The sequence below is a fragment of the Gigantopelta aegis genome, chromosome 7, assembly GCF_016097555.1.
Source record: "Gigantopelta aegis isolate Gae_Host chromosome 7, Gae_host_genome, whole genome shotgun sequence".
NCBI lineage: Eukaryota > Metazoa > Mollusca > Gastropoda > Neomphalida > Peltospiridae > Gigantopelta > Gigantopelta aegis.
This window is the reverse complement of record NC_054705.1, coordinates 16137148-16158377: the sequence shown is the minus strand read 5'-3', so window position 1 is coordinate 16158377 and position 21230 is coordinate 16137148. Positions and strand designations below refer to the sequence as shown.

Here is a 21230-nt window from a genome sequence, read left to right as displayed (position 1 = left end):
TATTATGTACTAAAGGTGATCTCGGTGCTAAGCTCGCATTAGGTGAATAATTATATTATGTACTAAAGGTGATCTCGGTGCTAAGCTCGCATTAGGTGAATAACTATATTATGTACTAAAGGTGATCTCGGTGCTAAGATCGCATTAGGTGAATAACTATATTATGTACTAAAGGTGATCTCGGTGCTAAGATCGCATTAGGTGAATAACTATATTATGTACTAAAGGTGATCTCGGTGCTAAGATCGCATTAGGTGAATAACTATATTATGTACTAAAGGTGATCTCAGTGGTAAGATCACATTAGGTGAATACTATATTACGTACTAAAGGTGATCTCAGCGCTAAGATCGCATTAGGTGAATAACTATATTACGTACTAAAGTGATCTCAGCACTTAGATCACATTAGGTGAATAACTATATTACGTACTAAAGGTGATCTCAGTGCTAAGATCGCATTAGGTGAATAACTATATTATGTACTAAAGGTGATCCCAGCGCTAAGATGGCATTATGTGAATAACTATATTACGTATTAAAGGTGATCTCAGTGCTAAGATCACATTAGGTGAATAACTATATTACGTACTAGAGGTGATCTCAGTGCTAAGATCGCATTAGGTGAATAACTATATTACGTACTAGAGGTGATTTCAGCGATAAGATCGCATTAGGTGAATAACTATATTATGTACTAAAGGTGATCCCAGCGCTAAGATGGCATTAGGTGAATAACTATATTACGTATTAAAGGTGATCTCAGTACTAAGATCGCATTAGGTGAATAACTGTATTACGTACTAGAGGTGATCTCAGTGCTAAGATCGCATTAGGTGAATAACTGTATTACGTACTAGAGGTGATCTCAGTGCTAAGATGGCATTAGGTGAATAACTATATTACGTACTAAAGGTGATCCCAGCGCTAAGATCGCATTAGGTGAATAACTATATTATGTACTAAAGGTGATCTCAGTGCTAAGATCGCATTAGGTGAATAACTATATTACGTACTAGAGGTAATTTCAGCGCTAAGATCGCATTAGGTGAATAACTATATTATTCACTAGATAGATAGATAACTAGTTTAATGTACTCATATATCACTAGCGTTTCAAACAAGCCCATCCAGAGTCAGACCTCCGATAATATCAGTGGCCCGACTCGGGATGGGAGGGAGAGGTGGTAGAGTTGAAAATGGGCAGAATTTTGAAAATAGCAATTAGTAAAAAGGTTAATAGAATTAAAAACAAATTAAATAAAAAGTTACAAGCCAAAAATAAAAAGAATTGACTGCTCGGCCGAATATTTGTATAAATTGCAGCATTTTAGAAAGACCGTCCAAAAATAAATGAGAAAAAGAAGAGAGGATCAGACTATTTAATAATATTTTTTAAAAAGAAAGTAATTTCAACATAAAATTTCCAACGAAAGTCTAAAAGTTTAAAGTCCAATCTATATGTTCACGTGAGTGGCCTCGTTAAGGCCGTTAGGGTGCACAGCTTGTAGGGACGAGATGGGTTGCATCTCGTCAAGAAAACCCCTAGACGTCAAAGGTGTAGTGCTATGCTGAAATACAGATCTTGAGAAGCCGGATCCATCTGAAAGAGATAGAGTATCAGACTAGGGTATAGTCCAGTCGTTATGGGTTGGTATAGTGGCGCGGACGGCCCCGACTCTGGAGAATACGAGATGGTATCAATATAAACAAAGTAAAGTCTAGAAAAAAGTAGTTGGGGCCGACACCGCTTCCTATTTCTTCTTATAGTGGGGAGGTCAATCTTCCAGTGCTGCTTGGACAGGTTCGGACATGTAGAGACTAAATGACAACAACCTTGGCATTCTGCAGAATGGCCGTCATACAAGTCACGGAAAAACAAGTCGACATAGTTAGCTGGAGAAATGACGTGGAGACAAGGAATCTCGCTAAATAAGAATACAATCTGGTGCTGCAGGCTGTCGAAATGAGAAGCATTCCAGCATTCAATCAGTTCCAATGGTCACATACATCCCAGTAGAAAACTCCATTTTGTTGACAAAAACAAAATAAAATGCAGGATTCGCAAGTCGAGCATACGAAAGCACACACAGTATGCACAATCGAAACAAACACGTCTTACCGCGTCGAGCTCCACACTGGAAATGATTGTGTACTAAAGGTGATCTCAGCACTAAGATCGCTGCATGAATCGAGGCCCTCAATCAGTAAGAGTACTTGTATACTTGTACTTACTTTCAACAGTTCAGCACATGGTCAAGGGTCCTTTGCTGGACCAGGTATTCCTCTTTAGAATTAACAAAAAAAACAAAAAAAAAACAACCTCTTGCCCAATCAGTCGGAGGCGAGCATCATACAGGTTGTCAAGTTTAACTAACTGTTAACTGCTGGAATATAAAACAAATGGAAATAACCTGCAAATATGTATGTAGGACATTATGCAGGGGTAGGGGTCTAGACTGTAGTGAACGATGTTTATAGGACAGTTCAGGTAATGCTTCCCCAGAATTTGTTTTAATCGTTTAAGGCAGGGGCAGTTCGATGCTCGAATCCCCCGTCAACACACACATGCACGTACGCACGCACACACACACACGCATACACACACACACACACACATACACACACACACTTGACCAGGCGGTAACATGTAATGGCCAAATTTTAAAAATGTATTTTCTAAAAATTAAGATGTGTTACAGTAGTATTGTCTACATTCAAGAATGTGGCACAATAATGAATTTACTTTTTAAAAATGACAGAAGAAAACGTATTTTTACTAGCAATTGCTCAACAGTTGGTTACAGTAAATGCCTTTGTTAAACTGGTACCGGGTCACCAATAGATAATCTAAGACTACGTGTGTCAATGTTTTAATAAACCTCGTATATTACGTGGTAGGTTTCCCGTAGGGTGACTTTTTGGGGTGTATAACAATATAATGTCTATACGAACTGTTCATTGTCTATTTAAGTTAGCAATTATAAAAAATCATCAATGGTTTAGAAAATGTCTTTTTATGAGATTATTTAAGAATTGAACTTATATTTTTGACGTTCATGCGATGATACACAAAAAAAACGAAAACCGAAAAACACACTGTATGAATGGCGTAGCGCGTCAGCGTTCAATTCTTATAATTCCAAATGCAGCAATATTGCCATTATACAAAACTATATTTAAAAAACCCAATCGAACTTTATTCCACAATGATTTACAACTGTATCAATACACAAATAAGGGAATTCCCTTGGAAAGTTACAATCGATTTTTCCATCCAATCTCCGTTTCATTATAATGACTTACATAACGTTTTATCAATTTTAATTTTCTGAATCATTTGTGAATAAAACGTCATAAAATTTAAAATAACTGAACATACACTGATAACGCAAACAGTTTTTTTTTTCTTCAAAAATATCAAACAATAATCAATTAAGAATTGAACGATCTATATACTTAAATGGAAGATTTGTTGTAAGGCGGTTTGAGTATGAATTTTGAACTAATTAGCAAAGGTAGAGCGTCAAATTATTTACAAGATTCATCAATTACTATATTAAAATTGCACTTGTCAAAAGTTGAATTAGTGAAGAGTTAACGTGAAGACCGACTTGAAAGGGATAAAATGGTTTCAGTCTTACTGTATGTGTGGATTTAAGAGGAAGTTTGTGATCGTGTGATATTATTCTCGTAAAGGACAGGTTGCGTAATTGTGCACGAAGGCGTACGTGTGTTTTCATGCGTGTAAGTTGTCGATTTGGTGTTTTTGTCAAGCCTGAATTGTGGTGGTTAATATAAAGTCTCCACCAAAACGTTCGTGTCTGTTATCTGACATTGTGATTGTCGGTTGTCAGTTTGTCATTGTCACTCACAGTGCAGACGATATTGGTATAAACATAGAAACGATGGAATCCTCGGGGATTCCGTTGTTGACGTCACTCATAAAAAGTAGATCCGGTAATAATATTCTGTTTTTATTTATTTACCAAAAAAGTACAGTTTTCACGTACATGGAAGAATGAATGTTGGGTTTTTTCTTAGATCACGTGATGCGATTTTAACCAATCCAGATACCTATTACAAAACAGTAATTATGGAATGGAATTATTCACACAGTTTCAAGGTAAAATCACTGATAGGTTCAGCAACATTCACACTATCCCAAAGATACTGGGATTCACGTGAAATGACGCCAACATGTATCAATACAGGAACATTCACCGTAGTTAACACCATTGGCATGAATTCGAAAAATACTTTAACAGAAATGTTCCCTGGGATAACAAATGACATCTTATTTACTGTTTAACTGGATGAAATTTCATAACTTTTGATTTTACAAGTACTTATAAAACAGACGCCTCATTGTGTTTGCTCTCGTTAAATAAGTAATAATAATAATAATAATAATAATAATAATAATAATAATAATAATGAAATATAAAAATAAAACTTGCATTTTTTTGCGTAATTAATAACTGGATAATGTAAAACCTGTGTAGTAGCTTCCCAAAGAATCCTTTAGCTAAAAACTGAAATTTTACATGAAGTAAACATCTCGTATCCATTAAAATAACCCTAATCAGACAGTTATATCGACGGGCGTCGGGAGTACCTCCTCCTCTTTGCACAACTATGAAACAGCTAAGTGCCCAGAATACTAGTACATAGAAGCGCTGCCCTTCATCAGTTGAAAGCCAAATTCATAACTGCCACTCCCGTCCTACATAATGGTACTGAAACATGTTTTGGGTTGTCATTGAATGATATTACATGCATGTTCACTGATGCTACACCAACTTCGATTTTCCCCTTTATCATGGGACGAATTTACAAAGCCCGTTTCAGAATTACATGCGTGTAACTCATTCCCAGTCTGGAGCTCGTCGCGGTAAGACGTGTTTGTGCACACTGCACGTGCTTTCGCGGCTCGACTTGGGGATCCTTCACTTTTGTTGTTTTTATCAGCGAAGTTTTCTACTGGGATGTATGCGGCCATTGGAACTGATTGAACGCTGGAACGCTTCTCGTTTCCACAGTCTGCACCACCAGGTTGGGTTCTTTTTTAGCGAGTTACCTTGCCTCCACGTCATTTCTCCGTCTCACTATGTTGACTTTCTTTTTTCGTGACTCGTATGACGGCCATTCTGCAGAATGCCACGGTTGTTCGCGTTTAGTCTTTACATGTCCGAGCCTGTCCTAGCAGCACTGGAAGATTGACCGCCCCACTCTAAGAAGAAATAGGAAGCGGGATCGGCCCCTACTACTCTTTTCTAGACTTTACTTTGTTTTATTGTGATACCATCTCGTATCCTCCGGAGATGGGCCCGTCCGCACCACTATACCAACCTATGACGACTGGACTATACCCTAGTCTGATTCTCTCTCTCATTCAGACGGATCCGGCTTGTCAAGATCTGTATTTCAGCACAGCACTACACCTTCAACGTCTATTGACTGTCAATCTAGGGGTTTACTTCACGGGATGCAACCCATCTCGTCCCTACCATCTGTGCACCCTAACGCCCTTAACGAGGCCACTCACGTGGACATATAGATCGGACTTTAAAATTTTAGACCTTCGTTCAAAAGTTTATGTCGAAATTACTTTCTTTTTTTAATATTATTAAATAGTCCGATCCTCTCTTCTTTCTCTTATTTATTTTTGGACTGTCCTTCTAAAATGCTCCAAATTATATAAATATTCGACCGAGCAGTCAATTCTTTTTATTTTTGGCTTATAACTTACTTTTTTTTTTAAATTGTATTAACTTTTTTTACTAATTGCTATTTTCAAAATTCTGCCCATTTTCAACTCTAACCACCCACCCGATCCATCTTATTTATTTTCTTTTTGACCACCCGATCTAATCTAGCGACCAAATTTAATGAGTAGAATTTTTTTTATTAATTATATTAAAGATGTGGATCAAAATTTTAAAGGCCCACTATTTAATTTTGGGATGTAAATTTCAAAATTGTCCGCTTAATTTTTATCTGTCCCGGGACAAGCCCCTGGCTATCCAGAGACAGGCCCCGGGACGGATATGTTCGAAACTCTAGTGGTATATGAGCACTCGCACTTGTGTGTAACTACATACAATGACTATGCTTAAATCAAGCCCATAATGTCCATGTATAGCACAAATATTTTTCAGCTTCTTAATTTAAGTCCCAGACTTAATTTTATATAAAACTTTGTTTCTCCAATGTGTGGGTTTTGGGGTGGGTTTTTTTAGGTATTTAAGCTTGGACCTTAAATACGGAAAATCCTGGTAGGCCTTGACCACCAGTTGAATACATAAAAAGTACATATACAATATAGACACTTTGGTCACACAGAACTGATAGAAAAGGTCCAAATATAGAGGAACAAAAATAATCAAGTGGTAGATATGAGGTTTTCGTAACAGTTAAACACTTGTCTTCAAATGAGTGTTTTACTTATTTGACATTTTCCTTACATTCCACTGATTGGGCATGTGCGAGGTTTTAGACAATGGAAAGATAATAGACTTCTGCTTCTCAACGAATAAAAAAAGTGAAAATCATCGAGAGATCAACAGGTGCCAAGCCACAAAACGAACATGGATGTATGTTGTCATTCTGTCAATGTGCAGGTATTGCAGACTGTGTGTGTACGCGCGCACGTGTGTGTGTGTGTGTAAAACCATGTGTGTATATAGATAGCAGAGAGAGAGAGAGAGAGAGAGAGAGAGAGAGAGAGAGAGAGAGAGAGAGAGAGAGAGAGAGAGAGAGAGAGAGAGAGAGAGAGAGAGAGAGAGAGAGAGAGAGAGAGAGAGAGAGAGAGAGAGAGAGAGAGAGAGAGAGAGAGAGAGAGAGAGAGAGAGAGGGCGGAGGAAGGGGGTCAGAGAGAGAGAGAGAGAGAGAGAGAGAGAGAGAGAGAGAGAGAGAGAGAGATTGATTTTCGCAACCTTCACCTGAATACGGGGCATGATAATATTGTAAAAGTCCAATGTGACACTAACCACCGCAACAGTTGTACAGTGTGACCTCCGTGACCAGTATCGTCTGCTCCAGATTCACCACCCACGTGGGCGCAGGGTCACGTATGTCTGTCTGTGAGTAGCTAAGCTTGCAGTCGTACTGGCCATCTGTAGCAAAATGAGCATCTCTATGTCCATATGTTGATGTCTGCCATGTAGGCTTTCCCAAGGCCCAGTTCTGAAGATGACCTGAGAAAAGTAATGATATATCTGGTATCTTTAAATCATTAGTATTCACCAGAAAATCCACCAGGTAACATTTTCATTAATGTATGAAGTAGTCATTCAAAAAGAAATGTTCTACTTAACGATGCACTCAACACACTTTATTTACGGTTATATAGCGTCAGACATATGGATAAGGACCACACAGATATTGAGAGAGGAAACCCGCTGTCGCCACTTCATGGGCTACACTTTTCGATTAGCAGCAAGGAATCTTTTATATACACCATACCACAGACAGGGTAGGACATACCACGGCCTTTGATATACCAGTCGTGGTGCACTGACGGGAACGAGAAATAGACCAATGGGCACACAGACGGGGATCGATCCCAGACCAAAAGCGCACTGGGCTACATTCCGCCCTAGTAATTCAAGTAATGTCGAAAGTGATGGACACAAATGGAAATAAATGTTGTATTTCAAGTAGCCAAACAACCAATATGGTGGTAGATTTACATGTTATTTGGTTATATACTTGTAATATGTCATTTGATTTTGGTAAACCTACATGAATAAAATGTGAAAAACGTTTGTCTTTACTGGAATATTTATAAATTTATTGATTTGTGAATCAAGGTTTGGGGTTTGATTCTGTTTGCCACGTTGTTTTGATCATTTACTAAGGCGAGCGTGAAGTGAACGGTTTTGGGTGTGTGTCGACACACCCCTGCTCAAGCAACTTAAAAAAACAAGCACAACTTTAAAAAAAATGAAAAACCGAGACAAAAAAACCAAAAACAAAACAAAACAAAACAACACAAAACAAACAACATTATACAAAAACCCAACACAATTTCCAGGGCCCATATTTTCGAAGCAATCTTAGCCTACGAAATCGTAAAATTATCGTAATCTATGACGTCACTATGGCGTGTGCTGTAGTGACGTCACACCCTACGATGGTTTTACTATTTCGTAGCACTAAAAGAGCTTCGAAAATATGGGCGCAGGGCATCATGTCTAGATACCCCTCCCCTCGCTAAAATTGTTGAACATTAACCTGCCTTAATGGTTTTGTTGTAGGGAGAGTAAGCTGGGTGTGTGTGCATGTTCACCTATTCATTTGTTTACAATATTTATTAATGTCATTACAATTCCAATAACAAAATACACACCGCTTTCTTGTCCTCTGAAAACTGTGACTGATGTGACTAGAATGATGTTCTCCAGGTCCACCATCCACCATGGATGAGTATCAGACTCAAGCGTCTCCGTTGTATAAGGTGGCCCTAAATCGCAGGAGGTGTGGCCATCAACAGCTATGCGAGCCTCGAGTGAATTGCGTGTTGTGGACTGAATGGCAGGCATCCCTCTCGCCCATTTTTCGGATTCTAAACCTGGAACAACTGAATAGAAAACTGGCACTACAGGACTATTAATAATATTATGTATATGATGGAAAGATGGAAAGGATCACTTCAACACTAATAGGAAAGAGTGAATGCAGACAAAACCTCAGGTATGGCTCAAATATGTGTGTGTGGCGTGGGGGGGGGGGGGGGGGGGCTGAGATCGAGGGCACAAAGAAGGGTTTTTAGGAGGTTGGGGTACGCTCCTTCGTACATTTTGAAAACTAGATGTCCTAAAATGCTATTTCTTGTATTCTACAACTAAAATCTCTGCCTTAAGGTTTACTAACCCAACAACCCCTGCCTTCAACCTTACGTATCTGCCTTTGTACCGATATGTCCCTGTGTTATGGGTATTTTTTGCAATTCTTTACACTGTGTTTTAATTTAACTCTTGAATTTTTATATTGATGTTGTTCAGCACTTAATTTTTGCATTTACTATAGTTTGAAATCCCAATAGCTGAAGGGGCGGGACACAGCCCAGTGGTAAAGCACTCGCTCGACGCGCGGTCGGTCTGGGATCGATCCCCGTTGGTGGGTCCATTGGGCTATTTCTCGTTCCAGACAGTGCTCCACAACTGGTGTAACAAAGGACGTAGTATGTACTATCCTGTCTGTGGGATGGTGCATATAAAGGATTCATTGCTGCTAATCGAAAAGAGTAGCCCATGAAGTGGCCACAGCGGTTTTCCTATCTCAATATCTGTGTGGTCCTTAACCATATTACTGCATGACGCCAAATAACCATAAATAAAATATGTTGAGTGAGTAGTTAAATAAAACAATTCCTTCCTTCCTTCCTTCCCATGTCGATAAACATTCATTCATTCATTCGTTCGTTCGTTCATTCATTCATTGTACTGATATTGGACAAAACAACATTTAGTATACCTTTTGATCCAAAGACTTCTACTTCACACAATGAAATGTAGTCGCTGACAGAACCATATTGCTGGATTTTGACGTATCGCCCATCCAAATGTGGGTTACAAAAGAACTTTTCACTTGTTTCTACATATCTACTGGTTCGGTTATAACATATACCAGTGTCATCTGAAGACTTTAGAATTTCAATAGCGAAGTTCTTGAGACGATCTTCTATACAATTAAGAATAATATATATATTTTCAATTTAAAATAAAACACATGTTTACGAAAACAGAATGCGGCAACGTTTGTCAACAAGACAGAAAAGTAGAATATTGTAGTGTGTGTGTGTGCGTGCATTTGTGTGTGCATGCATATGGGTATGCGTGGGTGGCTGTCTGCCTTTGTGCATGTGTATGTCTGTGTGTGTGTGTATGTGTCTGTGTGTGCATGCGTGTGTGTGTGCGAGCGTGTGTGCATGCGCGTGTACGTGCGTTTTTGCGTGTGTATGTGCATGCGTGTGTGTATGTGCATGCGAGTGTGTGTGTGTGTGTGTGTGTGTGTATGTGTGTATGTGCGTGTGTGTGACAAAACATTAACTGACATAAAGGGATAGGGTGGGGCAATTAAAGGGAAACAAAGAAAATTAAAAACTAATAAAAAAAAAAGAGAAAAAAAAAAGAGAAGAAATTTAAAAAAAAACCCAGAAGAAAACATTTCTTCTTCTTCTTATTATTATTATGGAACCATTAAACTGAAATAACTATCAGAAAATAAAAGAACGCTCAAAAGACGAATTAAAAAGTATTCAGGTAAAACATATCCGCATTTGGCTATTGTTAATGTTTGTTTTGTTTCGTGACACCACTAGATCACTATTTATTTATTCATCATCAGGTTTCAGTCATTTGGTAATTCTGACATAAAAGCATATGCATATTCGCACAGACAGGACGGCATATACCGCGACCTCTGATATGCGAGTGGCACTAGTTGGGATAGGAAAAACAATCAGAGAATGAGACTTGAGCGTGTGTATTTGTGAGTACAATGTATGTTTTTCTGTTTTTGTATTTGTGTTTTGTTTGCATGTACGTGCGTCTGTGTGCGTCTGTGAATGCAGGTGTATCTATGCATACTTGTGTGTTGTATCGGTGGTTGTACATCACTGGTAAATCGGTTTCTTTATATTAGTAGAAATATATATTCACAATACTTACGACAACAATCTTGACGGTTGTACACTTTGACGGCTACAATTGTGAACATATGTAATAGGTCTACCATCCACCATGGGTATAGATTGTTTGTGGATGTTTGTGAAAATGAGCCATCAGTTCCACAAGTGTAGTTCCCATCTACAGCCAGATGAGCTTCTTTGAATGTTGACGACTGTGAGGCAGGCTTCCCCCTGGCCCAGTTGTCAGAACAGACCCTGTCGCTTTCACCTACGTGGAAGAACAAAGGGTTTGTTTGCATTATTGGCGCAGAACAATTAAGAGTACCTCTCTGTGTGTATGCATGTATATCTATGTAAATATTTGTGTAATTTAATTTAATATTTACCGTATTTTAATTCAGTATTCTAGTTTACGATATTCTGTGCTCCTGATTGACCTCATTTTTCTTATCATTGGACTTTAAAACTATTGTATGGATTCTCATCACTCAGAAAAATATGTCTGTTGGTATCTGATCGTCGTCAGTGTGATGCTACGCCTCCCAGAAAATGGACTCCTTCGAACGATGGGTATGTTTGAGGTTATAACGGCACAAACGCTGTTGGTAGTAATTTTGGTATTCATTGGTGTTCATCAGAACACTATGCAATATCTGCGGAGATGTTCTCGACAGTTTAGGGTTACTAGGGATCTTCCATGTTTAGGGAGTCGACACGTGACGCCACGTCAGCAAATCGTCAGTATTAAGCGGGTGCACATATGGAATCATTTGAAAATGATACGTTTAACATCCTAATGTATCTCTAAGTTAAGGCCAATCAGTGGAAGAACTCAACGCAACCGATTAGGTGATAACAAAGTACGACCATGACCGTACATCAGTACGTTGTTCTGTTACATCATCATTGATGGCGCACCAAACATTCTGTAGACAGTACTTCAGGTTCAGAACGCAGGAGAGGATCACCGTACTTTTAACAGATAAATAGTACATCTATGTAAATCACAATATTTTTAAATTTTAAAAATATAAGTCCTACTGAAATTTGATTGATGCACAGGAACTTTTTTCCGTGAGTATATATATATTGATAACTTTCTTGCAAATATCACCGGACGATAATAAGGTAAACATGCACTATAATATTCTACAACTAACTCTACACTGTAGTAACTATTCCATGTACCTGTTTTTATCCCAATCACTTCTACTTCGCACAAAGAAAGGACAGCAGTGTTTGGTATTGGACCATATTTACGGATTCGGACGTACCGCCCTCTCAGAGACGGGTTACACGGAATTGTGATATATTTTCCAACAGCTGATGTTTGGTTGTGACATATATCAGGTTTCATGAACAGACATCCGATGACTTCAACAGCAAAGTTGTTGAGACGTTCAGCTAAATATTTATAAATAAGATGTTAGAAATGCATTTCAATAAATAAGGACATCCATGAGATTGTTCTGGGTTTTCTGTCATTGTATTCCGACTAATATAGCCTTCTCAACGACTAATATTACTGTGCCAAAACGGAAACAAACAATGCTTGATTTTATTAATAAGCATGATAATTTTACACATAACGACGTGAATATAATGTCATTTTTGTAATCCAAACATATTGCCTTTGTTAGTCAACAAAGTGCAGCCACTGTGAAATAGAGAACACAAACGTGCTAATTTGATACATTTGATGTGCAAACTACGTTATCTGTGCAGTGCACGTTCTGCACGTGAAATATGAATATGTGCGCTATAGTATCCCCACCCACTCCCTGGATCAGTCCTTGTATTTGTAGAAAATTAGATTTGAAATACAAACGGCAACAATCAGCACGATTGTAAAGTGTGACAGCTGTGATATTTATCCAGGTTTCCAAGTCCACCATCCACCATGGAAATTTGTCGTTTACGTCTGTGTGTGTAATTGAGGCATCATAGCCGCAATTATAGTTGCCATCAACAGCGTTTGGAGCAGGCTTATTCCACTCTGTTGATGACTGAGTTGCAGGTTTGCCGACAGCCCAATTCTCCGAAGTAATATCTACGGACACTGCATCAAATACAGTAAAATACAATTAATGTCATGGGGCCGTATGCATGAGGGGGCGGATAAGTCCACTATCCGGGAATAGTGCCTATCCACTAAATAAGTGAGGGAATTTGGTATGCATGATGGCAGGATAAAGTTCCCTAAACGCGAATAATGCTATTCGATACATTTTCTGTGTATAAAGGCCTATTGCCGGAATATGTCTGAAAGGAAAATGGCCGCGCTGGTGTGTTGCAATTCAGGCAAATATGTTGACAAAACTGGTTATTTCTTGATCAAACAAAGCAATTTCACACTTTTCATAATGACGAGAAATAAAAAGAATTTAAATTTGAACAACAAGATATTCTGAAGATGACAGATGAAATAGCGGGAAACATCGAAGTGTCCAGACGGTTGGTCATGTTAACGTCGCTGTCAATTTTTAAAATCTACAAAAGTACAAGTTTGCAACACTTTCAATTTGTCTATGGTAACTGATCGGTGAGGAACTTGTTTTTATGTAATAATTATTATATATTTGATTCAGCCTTTTTGTATTTGCCACATCGCCATGCATTCTCTTCAATGTTTTAATGTAACCTATCGAAAACCGTCACCCATCAAAACCCCTCCCATTGGCATTGTACTTCCTATTTCTTTTCAGCTTTAGACAACGTAAACACGAACTTTGATTACGTCATACATGTATGTTATTCACGAAAACACGTCGACAACTTATCCAAAAGTGGGAAGGTTATTTGGAGAAAATGTACAAAAAAATGGAAATATAGAAATTAATCTGTATGTTTTTATTGGCTGTGGGTATGCCTGGGAAAATAGACAACGGCTTGTCAAACAACTAGCCTAAGGTAAGCAAATAAGTTTTAAATTTTCACTAAATTATCAGCGTAAATAATATTAAACGCACTGGATGATTGAAATGGCCTGTAGGCTTAGTGTAGGCTATCCTTTTAGCAGAACATATTCTTCGTATATATTATTGAAAACATGTGAAAGATATATAATAATTATATAAGCTATTTTCGTTGATGCGTTGACCCATTTACATATTTGTTTATTTTATATTATAGGCATGCATCAGTCAACAATTTGGCGAGAAGAACTGACAGCACTCTTCAACAGGTGCCAAGCCACAAAACGAACATGGATGTATGTTGTCATTCTGTCAATGTGCAGGTATTGCAGACTGTGTGTGTACGCGCGCACGTGTGTGTGTGTGTGTGTAAAACCATGTGTGTATATAGATAGCAGAGAGAGAGAGAGAGAGAGAGAGAGAGAGAGAGAGAGAGAGAGAGAGAGAGAGAGAGAGAGAGAGAGAGAGAGAGAGAGAGAGAGAGAGAGAGACGGACGGACAGACAGACAGACAGAGAGAGAGAGAGAACTAACTGAAGTAATTATTTTAAAGCATAAAATATGGCTTTGGTAAGATAATTTAACCACTAAACATAAGATACAATTTTTCACCATTATTAAAGCATAGATTTGATAAAAGTAAAACTAGGTACATAATAAATCCTATCCTTTGTAAAAAAATAAAAAAAAAATAATAAAACACTGTGCTATAAATATATATATATATATATTACAGGAGATAGTGACTGCAACAAAAACACTCATCTATTGTGTTAGGAAGTTAACTGTGTTACTGTCACCCAGTCTCACATTTCTGTCATCCATTGACTCCCATATTACATCTTCGTACTTTATACAGACATTAGGACAATAATTGTATTCAATACTAAGTGTTCCTTTATTTCTGTATATTTTGCATATCATGTACAAAACGACATTTATGTTTACGGTTTAAGTTTCAACATGGAATAGAGTAAACATACGTGTAACATGGAATTAAGTACCTATGTATTAAAAGTGTACATACTAGTAGTTAACAACACTAGTCATTTAAGATACAGTTGGTTTGACGGACTAATGTTATTACACTCGGTATAGTAATGGAAATCAAAACTGTGTAGAGCTGACTGAAAGCAGTGACAAATTAATGAAAAACAGAAATTAAAAGTTCCATTCTTGTGGTGTCTATAATTGAGCATTCCATTACCCTCGATGTCTTTAAAAGTTGTTTATGTGTGTTAAATAATATTGATGACATTGTAAAATCTAACTTTTATTCCAGATTATAAATTGTATATTTGCATTTGGATTTTGAAAATATGATTTAGTTTTTTAATATTATTACTTTTGTATGGCTATTATACAATGATAACGAAAAATTGTCCCTGTATTAAAAACAGTTTCCTTTTTCTTTTGGGGGTTCTGCCTACATATTTCAGTATACGACTGTGTGTGCCATAATTTATTTTAACAAAAGCCTACGTGTGTTTCACAGGGTGTTTATTTTCATAAATGTTCAGTCCATTTCGTATACTAAACCAAAAGGAAGACTCTGTTGCGGTGGTTGTAGGGTTGGGTGTGTGGGTAGATGTGGGGCTCATAATCCACATGAAAAAACTATTCTTTATTTGTATAAATTCTGACAAAAAGTACATTATCGTCGTCAAGTAGGTAATTCAGGTTGAGTAAAGAATTTACCTATAGCGTATTTCTTTATTTCTCTCTCCCTCCCTCCTCTCCCTCTCTATGGCTCTCTCTCCCTCCCTCTGCATTCTTGCCTGTATAAGAATCACCACACATTTTTACGTTGGTGGGGGGACGTAACTCAGTGGTAAAGTGCTCGCGCGGTCGGTTTTGGATCCACCCCTGTCAGTAGACCCATTGGGCTATTTCTATCTCCAGCCAGTACACCACGACTGGTATATTAAAGGCTGTGACATGTGCTATCCTCTCTATGGGATGGTGCATATAAAAGAACCCTTGCTGTTAATCGAAAAGAGTAGCCCGTGAAGTGGTGGCAGCGGGTTTCCTCTCTATCTTTGTGGTCCTGACGCCATATAACTGTAAATAAAATGTGTTGATGCGTCGTTAATAAAACAGTTCATTCCTTCCTTTTACATGGGTTACGTTAAGAACAATTACTGTCAGTAGAATGATGGAAATACATAGAGAAAAGTTATAAGGCCAGCTCATTTTGCCCGAATGTCATTCGTTTTTACCCGAATTCGAAGATTGCCTCCCTCACCCCCGGACGCTTATGGTTGGTGACCTATTTTCCAGTTACCTCCCTCGATATCTGCATTTCTATATTTTATTAGTATACTTGGAGTGATATCTTGGTCCCCCATTTTTATTTATTTATTTATTTGGCAAGACTATTTGCCTCTATTATATTGTTTAATTTAATTTAATTTAAAATGTATTTATATATTTTATTTTTGTATATTAAATGATACACTGTTCTGTTTGTTTACAAAAGTACATTGTAAGCGCAACGTTTGGTTCCAGAATGCTATGCGTGGCGAGGAGTTTCCCCAATTTAAAAATAACGCCACCGGATAGCTATTCGCGACGTCATTTACGCATATGCATACCAAAAAGCGAATAAATTTAAACGCGATTAGCAATCCGCGTTTAGTTTTATCCGCTCCTCATGCATACGGCCCATTCTATATAACACATGCACTCAAGTTAAGCAGGCCGTCTCGTACATTTGAGAATATCAATAAAATTTTGACGTCCACGTATATGTGACCCATCACCACAGAATTAATCAAAAATCGCATTTCATATTTTTGCATAATTAGCCAAGGTGTAAGATTGTATTTGACTAAATTTAGCTCACATGTCTATATATGAGTATTGTGTGTACAAAACTAAATTATGGTAATCAAAAATTAGTTTTATTTCATATGCTGTGAGTGTGTATGACGAAAATTAATTGTAATTAGCAAAAAAAAAAGAAAAAAAAAGATGCCAAAATGTTCCATTTCCCAACCAAGTTTATTAACTAATGTGGCAGTGCAGATGCTATGTATATCATACCACTAGAAAGATTGTAACCTGGTCTGTCCAAATGTCAAGAAACAAATTAGCCAATAGCATTAGTTACTGAGATAAATGATAAGTACGATGCTGGCAGTGGCTGTACACATCTTGATGTATACATTAGTCTGAGTTTAGCTTCCAACTTGATTTTTTTCCAAATTACTTGTGTTTTGTCCTCAAAACATGATATTATCCAATGTATTCATATTATTTTTTTCTTCTTTCTCTTTTGGGAAGGACATCGAGGGAGAAAAAAAGGTAGTAAAGACAAATTTATAGAAGTACCCTCTCAAACTACTGATTTTGTTTTGTGTAAATATATGTACAAGATGTCTGCTAGGTACGATTTGGGATTTTTGTTTTTTAACAATAATATCGGTTGCTAAACACTTGAGTTATAAACAAACAACAACAAACGAACAAGCAAAAAGGTCCTATCAAAACTAACCTGTTAATTGTGAAGTCAATTTAAAAAATTTCATTCCAGTTTGTATTTCATATGGTTAATATCTATACATTCTATAGTATTTGGAAACAATTTTTGACGCATGTCATACATTTTGGATGACAGTTCAAACAGCTGGCTTCTTTAGTTTGATACATGTATAGTACACACTTGACTATAACATTTTTAAACTTTAAAGACTTCTACCTTTCTTGTTGAGTTGCAAGACACAGATAAAAACAGAGGCTAATGACGTACATTATCATCTTTATCTTGTTCAGGACGAAGCCTTCAAAGACAGATGCCAATGTAAAAGGAACGCAGGTCCGTGAGAAGCGAGGTCCTACGGACCTCGGTTCCTAGGAACAGTAGTCCAATCAGACCTCCATAGCTTAGGAATCATAGTTCTACCCGGACTTTCATACCTGATTTATTTTTAAGTTGTTTTTAACCTAGGACTTGTATTCCTACCGGTCTTAAATTCCTTCTACAACAGTGACAGAAATACTAGTCCGGCCAATTAGATGTCCGTTTATTATACTCTGCAATTTGCACACGCTGCCAGAAAGAAACGAGGGAAAAAAATAGGTTTTGGCAGCCTTCCCTTGTATTAAGATTATTGTGGGTTCAAATCTTCCATGTCAAAATATTATTTTTTAATTTTGAGTATTAACTTATTTTTTACGTCATAGACACGTGAGTGAATTTTTGTAATCATCTTACATTTTTGTTAGCATATTGAAGTTGGACGAATATCTTGCTTTTTTCAAAAGTATATTATGCAACTACAGATATAAAGTAGGCTATATGTCCATGTGTTCAACACGAATAAATATACCCCCCACCCATATGTAGCCCAACTGTTTTTTATATAATATATATATATATATGAAAACTGGTAACTCCAAAAAAACTTAACCTTTGGTGAACAGCAAAAGACAATTTCTATATACACCAACATCATTTTTAATAATATGTTTTGTAAGTTTATATTTTACCAGTAAGTCACAATCTGATCAATTGTGATTTTCTTAATCTTTGTCCAATCGGACTTCAATTCCTCAGAATCCTAGTCTGTGGGACTTGTATCTCTAGGAATTTAAGTCTGGGACGTGCATTCCGAGGAATGCAAGTCCGTGGGACTTTTATTCCTGGTACTCCTAGTCAACAGGACTTTCAATCCTAGTATGCCTAGTCCTCTGGAATTTAGTTCCGATATTTTGCTTATTACATATATATGATTCCTGAAAATCCCTGAAATAAAACTTTGAAAACTGTAATTAGTTCTAGTAGTTAGTACTAATAACTAGTACTATAATGGCCAGTTACAAGAATATAAAAATAACAGGAATAATAAGCATGAAAAATTACCTTTTACTGATGAACAATTAAAAATGGCATCAAAACACGTGAAATTAATTATCACCAACTGCCTTATGGCAGGTTTGACCATAAAAAGAATAAGAGACGAGTTGGCGAAAGGGTCTCTGTATTATTATACCTGGCCGCTAGGAACACCATAAGCGTTCGAGACTGGGTGGAGGTGGGGATCGGGTCACTCCCCCAGTGGGGGAAGGGGGGCAATGGACACGTTCGGGCAAAATGAGCTGGCCTAAAATCTTCACCATGTATTTCCATCATTTTAGTCACAATATTAGTTGTAATCCATGTAAAAATGCAAACTGATTTGTTTGGAATCCTATATAGCGTCTTGGTAGTAACACGAATATACATATACGTTGTGTTCCAGATTCGAACATTTTCGTTTCATTCGGGCAATAAATATCAGCCTGCCCCTAACCGCACCCCTTCTCCCAAAAAGGGAGCCTGAATGCCCATTGTGACCAAAACTGTCAGGTGTAAAAGTGTCATGAGTAGTTAGTCTGTTTAAAAGTATCTTTGTAAATTGTGTTACAGTTTTGTTTTAGTCAGTGTAGTAGCCCATTGAGCTGCTAAAACCCACTCTTAGTCATTGATATTTCTATTAATTAATAAACATTAATGAAAACCATTTAACTTCTCTTTTTTTTTATCGATGGTATGGTTTGTTGGGACTAAGATATCATAGAGCCAGGAGTCTGATATGTCATATGTTAGACCAAATTAATTTTTGAAAATGAGCAAAATTGACAAAGCAGGCACATGTTCAGTAAGCTATGCGGGGGGGGGGGGGGGGGGGGGGGGGGGGGGGGGGGGGTCTACACTGTGGAAAGTAGAAATTTGCTTTGAAGAGGGGTGTTTAGACAACGCCATCCCACCGCACACCATATGTACATGTGCCTGCAAAATTATTAACAAAAACGCATTAACTTAATTTTAATTATATATAATAACAAGATAATTTATATAACGCAAATATCACATTTTTATAGTTAAATTATGATTATGATTATTATGATGATTATTATTATTATTATTATTATTATCAAATATCAGTACATAATTTCTAACAGATAAATGTGTCGGTATATTATATGGGCAAGTATACTTATTTGCGAGTACTGATATGCTTCGAATTATGGAAAATGTTTTTGAGTTACATTGAAATGTTTAAACATTTATTAGTTGGAACAACACGCAATGAATAAAGACCTTTGTTCTGCTCATGTAATAAGGTCAACAAAATGTGTACAAACTCTTGCAAATGATATACATGGAAAATATTGGACTAAATAGAAAATATTTAAATAAAGAGAGGCGCTAGAATCCTAAGTTAATTAAATAAACCAAAAAGGAAACTGTTTTTCGTTTTGTTTACATTTATAATTTAATTTGTATGTGTACAACCGGACTTAAATTTTGATTGTCCAGGAATGCAAGTCCGGCCCGGACATGATATCCTGGCAGTCAGACCACTATTCCTAAGGAACGTAAGTTCTAGGACTTGCATTCCTAGGTATATTAGACCTAGGACCTTCATTCCTAGGAGATTAAGTCCGGGCAGACAACTTTTCCTAAGGACATGCATTCCGTTTACACCAGTCTGAACAGAGTCCACTGTATGTATATATATACTCTTCAAAAGAAGAAACGCAAAACCACATTGTCGTAACATTTGGAGAATTGATTTAATTATTGAATGGTGAGTCCGATAATTACCAAATGTTGCAGGATTGTTCACAATTCACTCTAGTCCATTGTGAGTAAGTGATAGGACACACCACCAAGGTCAAGGTCATCTGGAGTCAATACCGGGTGTGGCCTCCGCGTGTGTTGACAACTGCCTGGCACCGCCTGCCCATTGAAGCAACCAGAGTACGGATGACGTCCCGGGGGATGGTGGCCCACTCGGCCTGCAAGGCTGCTGCCAGCTTGGGCAGGGTCTGGGGCTGTGGTTGTCGCTGTCGGAGGCGTCGGTCCAACTCGTCCCATAGATGCTCAATTGGGTTCAAAATCCGGTGATATCGATGCCAAGGAAGGACATTAATGTTGTTGTTCTGTAGGAAAGCCGTTGTGAGATGTGCTGTGTGAGGCCTGGCGTTGTCATGTTGGAACACTGCGTTGGCGTTGGCCATAACTGGAACGATGTGTGGCCGGAGGATCTGGTCAATGTAGCTCTGTGCATTCAGGTTGCCCTGCACGTGGACCAGGTCAGTTCTGCCAGTGTGTGAGATGGCTGCCCACACCATGACACTACCCCCGCCGAATCTGTCCACTTCCTGCACGCAGTTTGCCGCATAACGTTCACCACGACGCCTATACACGCGACATCTTCCATCATGACGTCGGAGCAGAAATCGGGACTCGTCACTGAACCACACCTGTCTCCATCGCAGTTGAGGCCATTGTCGATGAATCTGGCACCACTGCAGTCGGAGTCGACGGTGTTGTGGTGTTAAGATGACACCTCGAACTGGATGTCTGGCACGAATTCCTACCTCACGTAGGCGGTTCCGTACGGTCTGGTCGGATATTCTGCGCAAACCTGGTATTGCTGCGGCTGTCGAGGTGGCAGTAGTCAATCGTTCCCGAAGGTGGCGTACCCGGATGTAGCGGTCCTGCCCGGGGGTAGTGACCCGTGGTCGACCGGATCTAGGGAGGTCACGTGTTGATCCATGTTGCTGGTAACGGTCCCACAGTCTGGAGATGGTGCTTGGGGACACATGGAATGCCCTTGCAACGGCCGTTCTGGATTCGCCTGCGTCTAGTCGGCCGATGGCATTGTTTCTCTGCGGTTCACTGAGACGT

General features: G+C 38.2%; 1 protein-coding gene across 1 annotated transcript in view; it reads right to left on the bottom strand.

The window, feature by feature from the left end:
* Positions 1-21230, bottom strand: part of LOC121376881 — a 151773-nt gene that overhangs the window by 31263 nt on the left and 99280 nt on the right. Inside the window, exons 21-26 of the mRNA XM_041504667.1 lie at positions 12464-12694; positions 11824-12039; positions 10676-10903; positions 9480-9686; positions 8353-8583; positions 6992-7198 (exon numbers count right to left, since the gene is read on the bottom strand). Coding sequence (XP_041360601.1) covers positions 6992-7198; positions 8353-8583; positions 9480-9686; positions 10676-10903; positions 11824-12039; positions 12464-12694 — 1320 coding nt within the window. The remainder of the gene's footprint in view (positions 1-6991; positions 7199-8352; positions 8584-9479; positions 9687-10675; positions 10904-11823; positions 12040-12463; positions 12695-21230) is intronic.